At 41.4% G+C, this 12,950-nt stretch overlaps 4 protein-coding genes across 4 annotated transcripts; 2 read left to right on the top strand and 2 right to left on the bottom strand.

Moving 5' to 3' along the window:
- The first annotated feature begins 573 nt into the window (after positions 1-573).
- Positions 574-3,227, top strand: gatad1 (GATA zinc finger domain containing 1). The gene is made up of 5 exons (XM_080485763.1): positions 574-1,032; positions 2,185-2,307; positions 2,391-2,450; positions 2,555-2,738; positions 2,824-3,227. The coding sequence occupies exons 1-5, from the start codon at positions 853-855 to the stop codon at positions 3,012-3,014; spliced, it is 738 nt and encodes a 245-aa protein (XP_080341889.1). The 5' UTR covers positions 574-852; the 3' UTR covers positions 3,015-3,227.
- Positions 3,228-4,264: 1,037 nt separating this feature from the next.
- Positions 4,265-7,288, top strand: lrrc14b (leucine rich repeat containing 14B). Its single transcript, XM_080485170.1, has 3 exons — positions 4,265-4,679; positions 4,853-5,481; positions 6,178-7,288. The coding sequence occupies exons 1-3, from the start codon at positions 4,404-4,406 to the stop codon at positions 6,854-6,856; spliced, it is 1,584 nt and encodes a 527-aa protein (XP_080341296.1). The 5' UTR covers positions 4,265-4,403; the 3' UTR covers positions 6,857-7,288.
- A 27-nt stretch (positions 7,289-7,315) lies between these two features.
- On the bottom strand, positions 7,316-9,031 carry uqcrb (ubiquinol-cytochrome c reductase binding protein). Its single transcript, XM_080485169.1, has 4 exons — positions 8,990-9,031; positions 8,138-8,206; positions 7,787-7,953; positions 7,316-7,508 (listed from the first exon to the last, which is right to left on the bottom strand). The coding sequence occupies exons 1-4, from the start codon at positions 9,006-9,008 to the stop codon at positions 7,431-7,433; spliced, it is 333 nt and encodes a 110-aa protein (XP_080341295.1). The 5' UTR covers positions 9,009-9,031; the 3' UTR covers positions 7,316-7,430.
- A 234-nt stretch (positions 9,032-9,265) lies between these two features.
- mterf3 (mitochondrial transcription termination factor 3) lies at positions 9,266-12,858 on the bottom strand. The gene is made up of 8 exons (XM_080484267.1): positions 12,767-12,858; positions 11,865-12,202; positions 11,599-11,745; positions 11,297-11,486; positions 10,971-11,118; positions 10,801-10,872; positions 10,552-10,713; positions 9,266-10,433 (listed from the first exon to the last, which is right to left on the bottom strand). Exons 2-8 carry the CDS (start codon positions 12,199-12,201, stop codon positions 10,239-10,241), a joined length of 1,251 nt encoding a protein of 416 aa, XP_080340393.1. The 5' UTR covers position 12,202; positions 12,767-12,858; the 3' UTR covers positions 9,266-10,238.
- Positions 12,859-12,950: the final 92 nt, after the last annotated feature.

Here is a 12,950-nt window from a genome sequence, read left to right as displayed (position 1 = left end):
AATATAAACAATTCAATGTCAACAATAAAATAGGAGCAGAGTCTCAAGCTGGGTGAAAAAAAAGCCAAGGAATAAAAATAGGTTTTAAGATTAATTTTAAAAATGAAAAACCATAATGACATGAGAGACGGACAACTTTGATTATTGTAACCAAGAGACTAGGCAAATGTATGTCTATTGCGCCTTTCAGATGCAAGACCATTCACATTGCTTTATAAGGAAATAGAGGAAATGCATTAAAACAAGGCAGTTTAGAACGTTACTTTTAACCATGTTGCTTGCCACTTTCTTTTTGTGGAGTAAACATTTATTGTTGTTAATGTTTTGTGAACACTCCAACTAGGAAACAATGGTTTGTCACGTTTTCTGGTTTAATGACGAACAATGAAATAATACAAACTTAACAACTGATATGTAACATTTTTTTAAATATCTGTAGATCAACCATGTGAAAGACTTTCCATCTGGAATTCTCAAAGTATTTTATTATTCTGCTGCATCTTTTTTCCTTCTTAATGACGTCCTCCAGGCCTGTGGTGGCGCTTGACTCAGGAGACCGTCCGGAAACAAACCACAGAAGAAGAGTTGCTGCTCGTCGCCAGCGCAGAAGAAGAGAAGTGACATTAGTAACGATCCTAAATAAACAGCCCGGGACGCGCATTAATATTGTGTTATCCGCATTAGATAAATGTCATATATGGCCCAGTGACGTCTCCGTCCTGCCGAGAGGAAGCGTCAGTGCGCGCGACGGAGTCGCTGCTACAGTTTCATCATTGATGGTCGGCGGGGCGGACCGAGCGGCTCCTTCTCATTGTTGTGCTGCCGGACTCGTCTCTTCACACACTCGTCAGGATGCCGCTGGGTTTGAAACCGTGCTGCGCCATCTGCAAGACCAACTCCTCGTCCATGTGGAAGAAAGGAAACCAGGGGGAGATCCTGTGCAATAACTGCACGGGAAAGAGCCCCGGCGGTGCAGTGTCGGGACCCTCCATGTCCTCCAGCATACAGCCCAGCAATGGCGGGGGGAAGCAGGTCAGTAAGGAGAGCGCTCCTCTGCCAGGCGGATGGAAGCTTAGAATCATTGAAACTAAGACATATTCTTAGTAATTGTACGTTTTGGCTTTTATCTCTCTCTCTCTCTCTATATATATATATATATATTTTTATATATCACTACTGATTTCACCATGTAATCTAGAGGTAGTTTTGCTGAATTTCCTTATGTGGGGTCATTTTATCTTATTTTTTATTATGCAACTCTCTTCTAATTGGCCTGTAATTAAATTCTTTTTCGAACATTTTGGTATTTTTCCTTTTACCATAGCTTTATATTTTATTAGTTAGTTCATGGGGTTTGAATAAAGGGGCGTTGCTCCCTCAGCTGTTGTGCATGGTAGATTTAACTTGATTTTGCCTTCAAGTTGAATTTTATGGCTTTTCCACACTGTTTCAACAGCTACACGTATGGCTTTGCAATATAGCTTTTTTTTTCATATCATTCTGTCTATTACACTCATTTAAATCAGGCAAACTCCACACAGAAAAGCCCGGCTGGTATTTCAACACACGTCCTTCTTGCTGTAAGGAGAGAAAAGGAGTCTCGCTGATCTCCACATTCCCTCCTGCTGCTGCAGGCTGAATGCAGTTCAGAAACCACAGATACTTTCAATAATTATTCAGGAAAGTACTTGTATCACGGTATTTAATAATCTGCAGTTTTTGTCCCTGGAGCGCAGTACAATTGAAGCAATGTAACGGTAGTTCTACCTTAATACAGTTGTGCGATACTCTTTGGACATTTCCACATTTCCACAGCACTGATTTGACTGTCATTTAACTAACAGAAAGCTAAATATAAATGAGTAGATTTTGTTTCAGCTGCAGCTGATATGAATTACGGAGGCCGTCGTAGCGAACCTTGAGACCTGACAACAACAAGACATCGATGCACAATACTTGATTTTTGTTGTCATCCAAAATGGTTATGATGTTCAATGACGTCTCTCTGCATCTATTTGCATGAAAGTAAATATTTTTATAACATATTTCTTATTTAATTACTGTATCAATTTCAGAAACTTACGATTTGCATGAAATTGCCATTTTCCAATTTTGTGCACATATGATCCCTTCGGAAAGATCAAACTTATATTCTGTATTCATTGCCTTGTTTTCTTTTTTCAGTCTAAGCAGGAGATCCACAGGAGGTCTGCACGTCTGAGAAGTACCAAGTATAAAGCCCCTGCATCAGAGAAGAAAGTGTCGACCAAAGGGAAGGGAAGAAGACACATATTCAAACTAAAAAACGTATGACATGCATACATACATACAAACATTCTTCTTGTGACATTAGATTATGCATTTGACCAGAGTGTGATATCTCTCTTCAGCCAATCAAAGCACCGGATGCTGTAGCAACAATCATCACGTCAGAATCCATATTTTATAAGGTACAGTGTTTGCGACCTACAATTCATGTGCATTTCTGTCCAGGAAACAGAATTATGTTATTTTAATGTCTTTGGATTTTTATGGATGGTATTTGCATCCACAGGGCGTATACTTCCAGACAGGAGACGTGATCAAGGTCATAGATGAAGATGATGGGAAACCATACTACGCTCAGATCCGGGGCTTTATACAGGACCAGTACTGTGAAAAGAGTGCGGCACTGACGTGGCTCATCCCCACTCAAGCCAGCCCGAAGGACCAGTTTGATCCCGGGACGTACATTGTCGGTGAGCATATATGGGAATTTTGCTTCTTTTTATTAACAAGCCGGATTGTTTGACTTGGCTTCTAAACCTATGTGTTTTGTTTCAGGCCCAGAAGAGGATCTACCCAGGAAGATGGAGCACCTGGAGTTTGTGTGTCACGCCCCCTCTGAGTATTTTAAGTCGCGGAGCTCGCCATTCCCGATCATCCCCATACGACCGGAAAAGGGCTACATCTGGACTCACATAGGACCCACACCGGCTCACGCTCTCAAAGAGCCAGTCAGTGGCAGTACTTAGCAACGCTGTATTAAAGACTCATCCTGTTGCTTTTAACCAGATGAATGTACAATTTTGAATATATGTATATATATATAAACAAAGAACCACAATTATTTCTTCAGTTTGAGGACAGGACAAATAAGGTGTGACTACTTCTCAACCAAGTTGTTTGCACAGTTTTGACATTGGAATATTTTTTACTTGATAATAAATTCCTTCTTTTCTTACCACAGTCTCTGACTGGAACTTCTTCATAAAACCCCTTGTCAATATTCCTACTAATGCTTCACAAAGGTGTCATACTATGAACATGAAACCCCGTTGTCCTGCATGTATGTGTCAGATATCTCCCTCTGCTTTCTTTGAGCTTGGTGATAACATACTGTATTAGTGGGATTGAAGTATCTCGAGCAGGGAGACAATAAAGCGGCAGCCACGGGATCGCCACAGCCAGACACACAATTCTGTTAACCCAATGCCTTCTTTGATATACATCCAATAGGTTTCAATAGACACTTGGACTGAAAATAGATTGTTATTGCACATTTTTGATCATAATCTACAATACCAAAGACCACAGGGATGCTTTAAGCAAATTATCTAAACATCACATTTCCGCCTCCAATAAAGAGAAGGCCTGTGAAGTGCAACACACCTTCCTCTTTCAGCCTTTATAACCAGCTGCCCGGAATAAAAAGTCTCCACAGCTGGTTCTGCTCTTTAACTTCATGCAAACAGATGGCAAGAATATATTTGATCCTAGAAAGCCCATTCAAGTTCTTTTTGGATATTAAAATCAACTTAAATTAAAGGTACAATTGAAAAAATATTTGTGTAGTATATATTTTTTACACTTTTTCCATACTCGCCTGTCAAAATACTAATGAATGCACAATGTTTGCTTATTATAGGTATTTTAAGACAATCCTGACACATTTGCTTCCTGCATCACCAAACAAACTGTTTTCGAACATAAAAACAAGTGTCATTTATTGTAAACATCGAAAACCCCTGTATTTCTTCTTTGAACAAATTGTTTATGGATTATCGAGGGTGTGTTTTGCACTGACATAACAAACTAGTGTAAAGTTGCTGGCGACGGCTTGATGTGAAGCCTTTCAGCAGCATTCTTATTATTCTTGCTAATCTCGCTGGCAGAAGTTGCAAAGAGACACCTTGGCCAACGAAGGACGTGAGACAGCTGTTTCTATTAATAGCTTCTGCACGAGGCACCCCATGTCCTGCCCCTCCACAGCAAGACCAGTCCAGCACAAATGCAAAACAACCGCGACAGACAGAAACGGAGGACATGAACAAAGGACTGCTAAAGAGGACATAAAACTCTGGCTCACCGAGCTGTTTGAAAGCAACTCTCATCAACAACCAAGGAACAACAAATCCAGAACCATGAAGTCTTTACGATTTCTTGCTGCTGAAGGCTTCATTCACACGGGCTCGAGTGCGCTGGACAACCTGAGCTTTCTGTCTTATAACATCTACCCCGTTCTCTTCAAGGCCTGCTACCTGCATGAGCAGGCTGACCTGTTGAATGCTTTGGTTCAGTCATGGCCTCTTCCCGAGCTTAATATACAAGGACTCCTGGGAAAGTCAGCAGACTGCCAGTTGGACCTCACCTCTCGCACCTGCCGGCTTTGTCTGCAAGCAATTCTGACCGGACTAAAGGTACCGAGACAACCGAGTATTGCATGATTGCCTGCTGCCTGTGGTCTCAATCTAGTCACGTTTTCATTGTTCATTTCTGAGTTGGTTTTTTTATGAGTTACAATACAGTTGCAGGGTTGATGTATGTTTCACAAGAACTTGATAATCCCACTGAATGTACTTTGTTCTCTCAGGATTATGTCCTGTCTCCTCCAAGAACCTATGCCAAGAGCCTCCGTCTGGTGGATCTGACTGCTCTGAAGGACACAGAGCATCAGGCTTGCCCCTGTAAGTCCACCCTGGGCCGATGGGCAAGAACCCAGCTGCTGACCCAGATGTGCTATGAGACCATGGTGGCAATGCAAGCCAGTGAAGTGTCCCAGTCGGCCTTCGAAACATCCATCGATGTTCGCCTGAATGGCTTTGTCACGGGCCGCAACTATGAGCTGGTGGCTCAGGCATTTTTGCTCCTTCACTACTGTCCTCTGAAGCTTCGCTTCGTCGGTTTCAGGGCAGATTCTCTCGCTCTCAAGCAGCTGTTCTACATCCTTCGACTAGCACAGCCCGAGGCCATTGCGAAGCTGGAGGTGGTCCACAACGTTCCTCTGGAGGCCCCTCACCTGGAGGTGCTGCTCTCCAGGGTGGAATTCCCCAAACTGACGTCCCTCACCTTGCCTGCCGGAGCCTTGGATGTTAGAAGGCTGGGAGCTGATGACGACAATCTGCTGGCCACTATTGGCAATCTGTTGGCGCAACTGAGAAACCTCACTGAGTTCTATGTTGGATTTTCTATTCTCACTGGACACCTGCGAAGACTACTCAGGTGAGTGCATGGATTGACTGGTGGAGGAGAAAAACACATTTGGTATTTTGTAAACATGGCGGTGGATCTGGTACCAACTTTGCTGTCCATACTTGGGCCTATTGTGTCAAAAGCTTTAATAGAGGTCACAATAATCACCTCTAACCAGGGTCGCAGGACATTTTGGCCTCGAGGCTTTTGTTTAACGGGCGGACGGCGTTTTGTAGTTAAAATTGTTGACCTGAATCCAGCGTGAGGACAGACAGCTGCCAGACACCCAGAAACCTGCTTGATATTCTTCACAGGCCGAGTGTAAATAGAACGGAGGCAGACATGGCTCAGGTGACCGGGCAGATTTGCAGGATTAAGGGTTTGATTACGGCCTCAGCGTGCTGAAGTGTCAGTAGACAAAACACAGAAACAATGAAACTTTGGCAGCTTCGTCGCCACCTGACTGGGAGTGTGACTTGACAATGTCAGGTTTTAAAACCAGCAAAGTGAAAAGGTAAAAAAAAAAAAAAAAGAACATGACCTGCAAGTTCATCATTAATAGGTTAAATGTTAAAAAAAAAAAAAACTAAATCAGCAAAATGTAGTAAGATGTGTACTTACCATAATAGACCCCAATAATTTTGTTGTTTTCCTTCACTACATGAAAACTTGCAGCTTTGACAAGTTTGTGGACTAAATTCTGTTTTTTTTATCTCATTCTTCCAGTCCTCTCAACACACCCCTGCAGTGCTTGGAGTTAGCCAACTGCTGCCTTAACCGCGTGGACATGACGTACCTGTCCAACAGCCTCCACAGCGAGAGCCTGGTTCACCTGGACCTCAGCGGACACAACATCTTCAGCGCTTTCTCCACTTCCTTCCACAAACTGCTGAGCCGCTGCTCCGCGACACTAGCGCGCCTGGCTCTCGAAGAGTGCGACATCGAGGACGAGCACATGGACGCCTTCACCAACGCTCTGGCTTGTTGCCAGGGACTGGAGGAGCTCAGACTTCTGGGAAACCCTCTGACCTCTGCCGCTCTGCAGAGGTTATTCTCCACGCTCACGGCAGGGTTTCCCAAGATGAGGTACATTGAGATACCGGTGCCTCGTGAATGCTACTCCGACGACGTCACTTATCCTCTGGATGATTCGGTGTTGCTGCAGTACGACAGAGAGCTGTTCGAGGAGACCCGCGCGCGGCTGATTGGCATCCTGGAAGGCGCTGGGAGAGGAAATGTGGAGGTGTGCACCCCACTTATGGGCGCCTACGATCCAGACATTAACGAAACTAGCAATGAACTGGGCGTGTCCATGCTGAAATCGTTTAACAACGTTGTTGGGAATTTAATAGATACAATAACTGATGTGGACAACAGAAGGTCACAGCTTAAGGCCGATGAATAGCGAGGTTTAGTGTTCAATAAAGGGAACAGCAGCAATGGAGTCTGCAGCACAGATTGTGTAAATATATTTGTGAAAAAAAACTAAATTTAAGCTAAGGGGATTTCAAGTCGCCGCTTATAACAACTTGACTTTTTTTTTTTAGACTTCTTCAAAGTAAATAGATATTTATAGACCTACACTCACTGAAAGAGTCTACACTGTGAGAACAGCTTCAGTTTGAGTATAGAATGATTTAATGTATATCCTGCAGTGATTATTGTTGACAAGGATACTTTTAAGCCATTCATATAAACCGTTATATTAACATCATGGTCTGAATTTTGTATGGACTGAATTTGTAACCTGTAATAAAAAGGCAATGATATTTTTTCTGGTTTGAGCAAAAGAAACATGTTTTTGCCTCTTTCAAATAGTCCAACTGCCAGTTCCATTAAAAAAAAAAAAAACCCAACAACTTCCATATCTTTCAAAATGTACAATTCTTTAATGATCAATGTTTCATATAGGTTATATGTCATTTAAAACATTACACCTGGGCATGACCACGCACCAAATGAATAAGATTAGGAACCATTTACTTCTTCGCCCACTCCTCTCTCTCTTTCCTCTCACGGATCACCTCCTGCAGATAAGGTGTCAGGTAATGAACATCCTGAAGGAAAAACAAAGTGAAAACTAGATGATTAGCAGCTCAATCTGGAATACACCAACACCAGTTTATATAGTAGGTATAATGAGCAGAGCAAGTTAACATGATTAAAAACAAAACTCAAACCTATGAAACCATCATATCTTTTCACTGACAAAATGACCTTTCATCAGCATGCAAATTATATTACTCAAAGTAAGATCGACTATAACCATGAAAAATTCAGATCTACCATCTACTCCACAATAAATGGCCACTTTCATGGGATTATTTCAATTCACCTCATCATATTTTGTCCAGTGCTCTTTAGGGAGAATCTGCTGTTTCATGGAAAGATCCAGAGCTCTCTTGATTCTAAACGTCCTGTCGTTGTACACGTCTTCTGGAATCCTCTTCAGGGCTTCTTTCACATCCGCATCTTCATAGATTGTATCATCCCGCAGTAATCCTATAACAGAAAACATGAACACTGAAGTTAAAGTCGTATGTGGGAATGACGAGATTACAAAAAGTCATTCATTTGGGATTATTGTTTGGAAGAGCCTTATGTTATCATCTTGTAACACGGTTATCCAGACGACATAAACCTGAATGATCACACAATACAAGGAAAGACCTATGATTTAGCTTACCCATCTTGTTGAAGCCACACAGGTTGTAGTACCATTTACGAAAGCCGACCATAAGCCTGCCAGTTGCCACTGTGAAAAACAAAGAAAAACAAAGGCAGAATGTTAATATATTGCAGAAAGCATGAAAGTATGATTTGTTAGAATCGAGTTCAACCAAGCAGGTGTGCAAAATGTATAAAGTATGCCAGGGAATTTAAGACTTCGTTCTCGTGATTTTATGTGAAGTTTATGACGTTAGATTAGACTGATCATTTTTGTGAGGACGCTTGGGTTAGTTTGTTTAATCCACAAAGCTGTGTTAAAGATGCTATAATCTGATTGAAAGAAGACAGAGCTTCAATGCGAAGGAAGAAACCTTGTAAGTAGGTAACACTTGGGGTCATCTTACGAAACATTTAAAAAGTTCAAATAACGTGTAGATATGATATGAACATCACAGATAACGCGGTAAAACATTAAACACGATCAGTCCTCTGTTGACCTCCTGCAGTAGAAGGCGAACGTTCGCTTCATGACGACGTGACACCGAACAATGGTTGGACGACATGATCGCATACCAGCACAAAGAATACTTTACGCAACGGTCGGATCGTAATTGAACATCGTGGTTGTATTGGAAACAGACATTTAATAGGTTATCCGTCGAGAAGTGAAGTGACGTAAGCTAACTGTTAGCATCCGCTAGCACAGGGACACTGGAGGACACACACCAGAAGCTGCGCTGCACAGCGACAAAATGCGCACGACAGAGTGTTAACTGCTACGGTGGACTATTTATCACATCGAAATGGTACAATACCAACGCTGACGAGTAACTTTGAGCCTGAAATACGACAAAAGATCACGATTTACCTGGTGCCCTCGCCGCCATGTTTATGTCTGAAGAACGACCGCGGTGGGTTGTGGGTAAATAGTGTCATGTCTATGACGTAGGGACGCAGAACGTCATTACGATTGCAAATGATGGAAAAACCCGAACAACGCTCGTTTTTTCTGAATTGTAGAGGAACCTAACTACTCTAATATGGCAATTCAACATAGTGAAGAGCATCAAGATTTAATCCTAATACTTTTTACTAATATCACCATCTTACTGTGCAGATATGTGGGGCAATAACTACAAATGTTCACTACATTCAAAGTTTATATTGCAATAAATGTCCATAAGGATTATTCACAACATCAGTTACAGAGATCACACTAATCCACAATTTTTAAATAAAAACTAAAAACAATAGAATTCACATTCTGAACCTATGCACAGGGAATATCCAAACTGTCAGAAGAGAGCAGGGACATAAATTTAGGGATGAGCTAAATATGAAACATGTGACCACACAACTTTAAAAACATTTAGTATTTCTATTTGTGGAGTGAAACTGTGGAACAGACTGTCAGGGAGTCAGGCAGCGTCCAACCAAAACGTAGTTCAAACAGTGTTATGAATACAATGTACAGTAACTGGCAGATCCATGTGATTATACGTGTGCCTGCCATAGTGCCAAAGATTACTATCCTAGGCGGCCGTTTAATTTTATTATTATTTTTCGGCCATTTTCTCAAGGTAAGTAGTCCTGCACTGTTGGGAGCATGGACACAAAAAGAACATCAGAACGTTGCTGTGTCTTATGTCAACAAATTCTTTTTTTTGGGGGGGGGCTGTTTTCAATCGTATTCAAATCCCCCCAACCCAAATAAAATTGGGAAAAAAAATGTCCCACAAAAGTGATACAAAGTGGATGGGAGAGGCACCTCATGGAGATGAAAGGTGATCAGTGTGTGTGTTGTCAGAGAGACGCTGAGATCAAATGAGAAACACAAAATTTCCTCAGAAATGTTCTGCTTTTACATACTGTATTCAGATGACAGACATTTTACAAACACAGGACTAACCAGAACTTTGTTTCTTTCAGAACTTACAAATAAACCTCACAGAGCAGCTCAAATAGATTGTGCGAATTTATTGTCACATTTACAACAGAAAAAAACTCAAATATTTGGACACACGGTTTATTTTCTGCATGTCTGACATTATGCTGTTGATCTTGTTTACTTGATATTTTTTAAATCAAGTTTCACAGAACAGTTCACGCACGAAGATTCAAAGTGTCTTCTGGAACAAATCAAAATCTTCCAGTGTGGCCAAAGCCATTTCAGTACAAAAAATGTCGTCAGGTACCGACACCATGCGGTCCAGGGCGATGTAGTTGACGTGGGCTGGGTCATACCGAGCTTTTCCAAGATACTCCAGGAAGAGGTGGCGCTCTTTGAGACGCAGGAACTTGCAGTTGAGGGCCTATGATGGAATAAATTGGTATATAACAAAGTTAGAATGTAAAATATAAACAACGCACAAAGTAAATTTGCTCACACCTATTCTCGTCAGCAAAAATGAACAGATGACAGTATTGTACCTGGGGGAACTTGGTGATCAGAGAGTGAGGGACCTTCATAGTGTTGTGGAGGAAGTCAAATATCTGAGTTAGTTTCCTTTTATTGGCGGTCAGCACTTTCGGGACAGCGATGATTATGTGCTGGATTTCATTTTCCTTAAAGCCGAGTTCTATTTCGCACACCTGCGGAGCAAATTTACAGAAACTTTTTAGTGTAGAATCTAAAAAAACAGAACATACTTTCTGAACATTTTTCCTGTCCATCAGTACCTTGAGATTTTCTTTAACAGGCTCCAAACTGCCACACAGTAATCTGGGAAGACGAGCCACAACGTTCCGAGTCTGAAGAACAATACAAAATTCATACATTACAGCAAAAGAACTCCCCACCTCCTTGTGTAAAAATAACATGAATTACATGAGGCAAAAGTTGGACATACATTGGAAGCACTGAGTTTGAGTTGTTGTTGATAAAATCCCAGTCTGTTGTCGAGCCTCTTCACACTGAAGTTGAGCAGATAAGGAGCTCTGGACACCATTGATGTGACAGTCTCTGCAGTGAATTTCTTTGATTTAAGATAGTTCACCCTTTACAAATAACAAGAGAAAAGACTGGTTAGAAAGAAAAATACCCACAGAATGATGACTTATTCTTGTATGATATCATTTGTGACCTCATCTAATCATAATGGATCTAGAACTATAGACCAGTAAAAGGTAACAGTAATCACATTTTCTATTTATATATTTTTTTAAATGTTAATACCTGGCCTGCAGATTGTCTAAACTCTCAGTCAGGATATAAGGGTTGCGTGAGATGATGTATCCAAAACGAGAGTCCTCTACTCCGATGTCTTTAAGAAACAGCAGCCGTGGTGCCACATCTTTGTCAAAGTCAAGCCTCAGAAGCATCGAGCCCACATTGGGCCTTTGTTCCAGCTTAAACAGATCCACTCCTGCAGAATAGAGCCAGGCATAAATACAGAAAAAAACTGTTTTCTTTTGAAGACCAATGTCATCACAAATGGAAATACAATGTTCTCAGTGGTTTTTCAACAATTTGATTACCGAGTTGCACAAGCTTAGTGAGTGTCTCTGACTTGTCAACATAGTCCCTAAGAGTTGTAGACATGGGAGGGATGGAGGGAACAGATATAGTGACAGCTTCGTCGTTGCTGATCTCCTCCAATGCTGATAATTCAGGAGCATCCAAATCTGCCAAAAGTTGAAAAGACAGACTGGATCAAAATGCAAAACAAAAATGGTAGATCGCAAATCTAATAGCAACTTCCTGAGTATGTTTACAAGGTTAACTGCAGAAATCTAATGCATACCTAGCGAGATGTGATTTTCTGTTGCCAGCATGGCTTCTTTGTTTGGCAGCAAGGGGCTGTGGTTCACAACATCACTGGACAACTCATCTGTCTGCTTCTTGTCCTTTCCTGCAGTTGTTAAATACTTCGCCGTTAAATCATTGTAGTAGCACATTTTCGGTTTCCGCCTCAGTCTGGTCTGAACTGTTTTGTTATCTCTATTGATGAATAATCCAGAACAGATGCTGGTTGATGCCCTTGTTGTGGAAATACAACTTTGAACCTGAGCGTAGATCATCTTGCAGACAGGACTTCTGTGCCGAAGACCGAGTTGTGCACAGGTAGATGCCATGGCCATTCTGCAAAACAAAAACATGAAGGCATGACATTTGTGATAGGAATTGTTTAGTTTCATCTTTAGCAGAGCAGAACTTTGAACAAATCAAACCACATGGTGATGCCAAAGACCTACTATATGAAGAGTGTCATATTTAGAACATGCTCACAATTTAAGATCACACTTTGGTGTTTGGATAGCTTAAAGTGACAATTAAATAATTTGACTATTAATTAAAAAAAAAAAAAAAAACATTGTCAATGAAGGTTCAACACCCCTACCAAACTCCCGACTGCAGCAAATACGCTGCTCATAAATGTTACGGTGTGTAATCCAGAAAGACGTGCGGTCTGATCATCAAAGCCTCTCAGTTTAACGAATAATAGTAATATTGTAACTGTATCATTCAGCTGATGGAGGTAAAAACTAGTCTTCTGCTGGAATGTTGCCCTGCACGCGGCTAGCTTTGCCCCAGATACAGGGATAAATTCAGGTAGGTAAGCCAGCAAGCACGACGACACAATGCCATTTTTAAAACAAAAGCCTTAGTGGATACAAGAATACAGACGTTTTACGTTTAACTTACCACTAATGTATGAATTTAAGCATCACCCTCCAAACTATCGCGCAATGTCAACTGTTTTCACGTGCACCATCACGGAAGTGCTTCGTGACGTCACCAAGTGGGACATGCCGGAAAAGGGTTAACTGTGTGTATAACTCATACATATATGGTACGTTAAATAGAGCAAGATGTTTCAATAATACAC

Source organism: Lipophrys pholis, assembly GCF_963383615.2.
Source record: "Lipophrys pholis genome assembly, chromosome: 17".
Taxonomy (NCBI): Eukaryota; Metazoa; Chordata; class Actinopteri; order Blenniiformes; family Blenniidae; genus Lipophrys; species Lipophrys pholis.
Note: the sequence above shows the minus strand (reverse complement) of the source record. Positions and strands in the feature narration are given on the sequence as shown.

Coding starts and splice junctions, on each gene's coding strand:
- gatad1 (XM_080485763.1), top strand. CDS start 853: ATGCCGCTGGGTTTGAAACCGTGCTGCGCCATCTGCAAGACCAACTCC. Junction 2,308..2,390: donor ACATATTCAAACTAAAAAAC/GTATGACATGCA, acceptor ATCTCTCTTCAG/CCAATCAAAGCACCGGATGC. Junction 2,451..2,554: donor CAGAATCCATATTTTATAAG/GTACAGTGTTTG, acceptor TTGCATCCACAG/GGCGTATACTTCCAGACAGG.
- lrrc14b (XM_080485170.1), top strand. CDS start 4,404: ATGAAGTCTTTACGATTTCTTGCTGCTGAAGGCTTCATTCACACGGGC. Junction 4,680..4,852: donor CAATTCTGACCGGACTAAAG/GTACCGAGACAA, acceptor TTGTTCTCTCAG/GATTATGTCCTGTCTCCTCC. Junction 5,482..6,177: donor CACCTGCGAAGACTACTCAG/GTGAGTGCATGG, acceptor TCATTCTTCCAG/TCCTCTCAACACACCCCTGC.
- uqcrb (XM_080485169.1), bottom strand. Junction 7,954..8,137: donor GTGTGGCTTCAACAAGATGG/GTAAGCTAAATC, acceptor TTTCTGTTATAG/GATTACTGCGGGATGATACA. Junction 7,509..7,786: donor ACTGGACAAAATATGATGAG/GTGAATTGAAAT, acceptor TTTTTCCTTCAG/GATGTTCATTACCTGACACC.
- mterf3 (XM_080484267.1), bottom strand. CDS start 12,201: ATGGCCATGGCATCTACCTGTGCACAACTCGGTCTTCGGCACAGAAGT. Junction 11,119..11,296: donor TTAGACAATCTGCAGGCCAG/GTATTAACATTT, acceptor TTATTTGTAAAG/GGTGAACTATCTTAAATCAA. Junction 10,714..10,800: donor CTGTTAAAGAAAATCTCAAG/GTACTGATGGAC, acceptor TTTGCTCCGCAG/GTGTGCGAAATAGAACTCGG.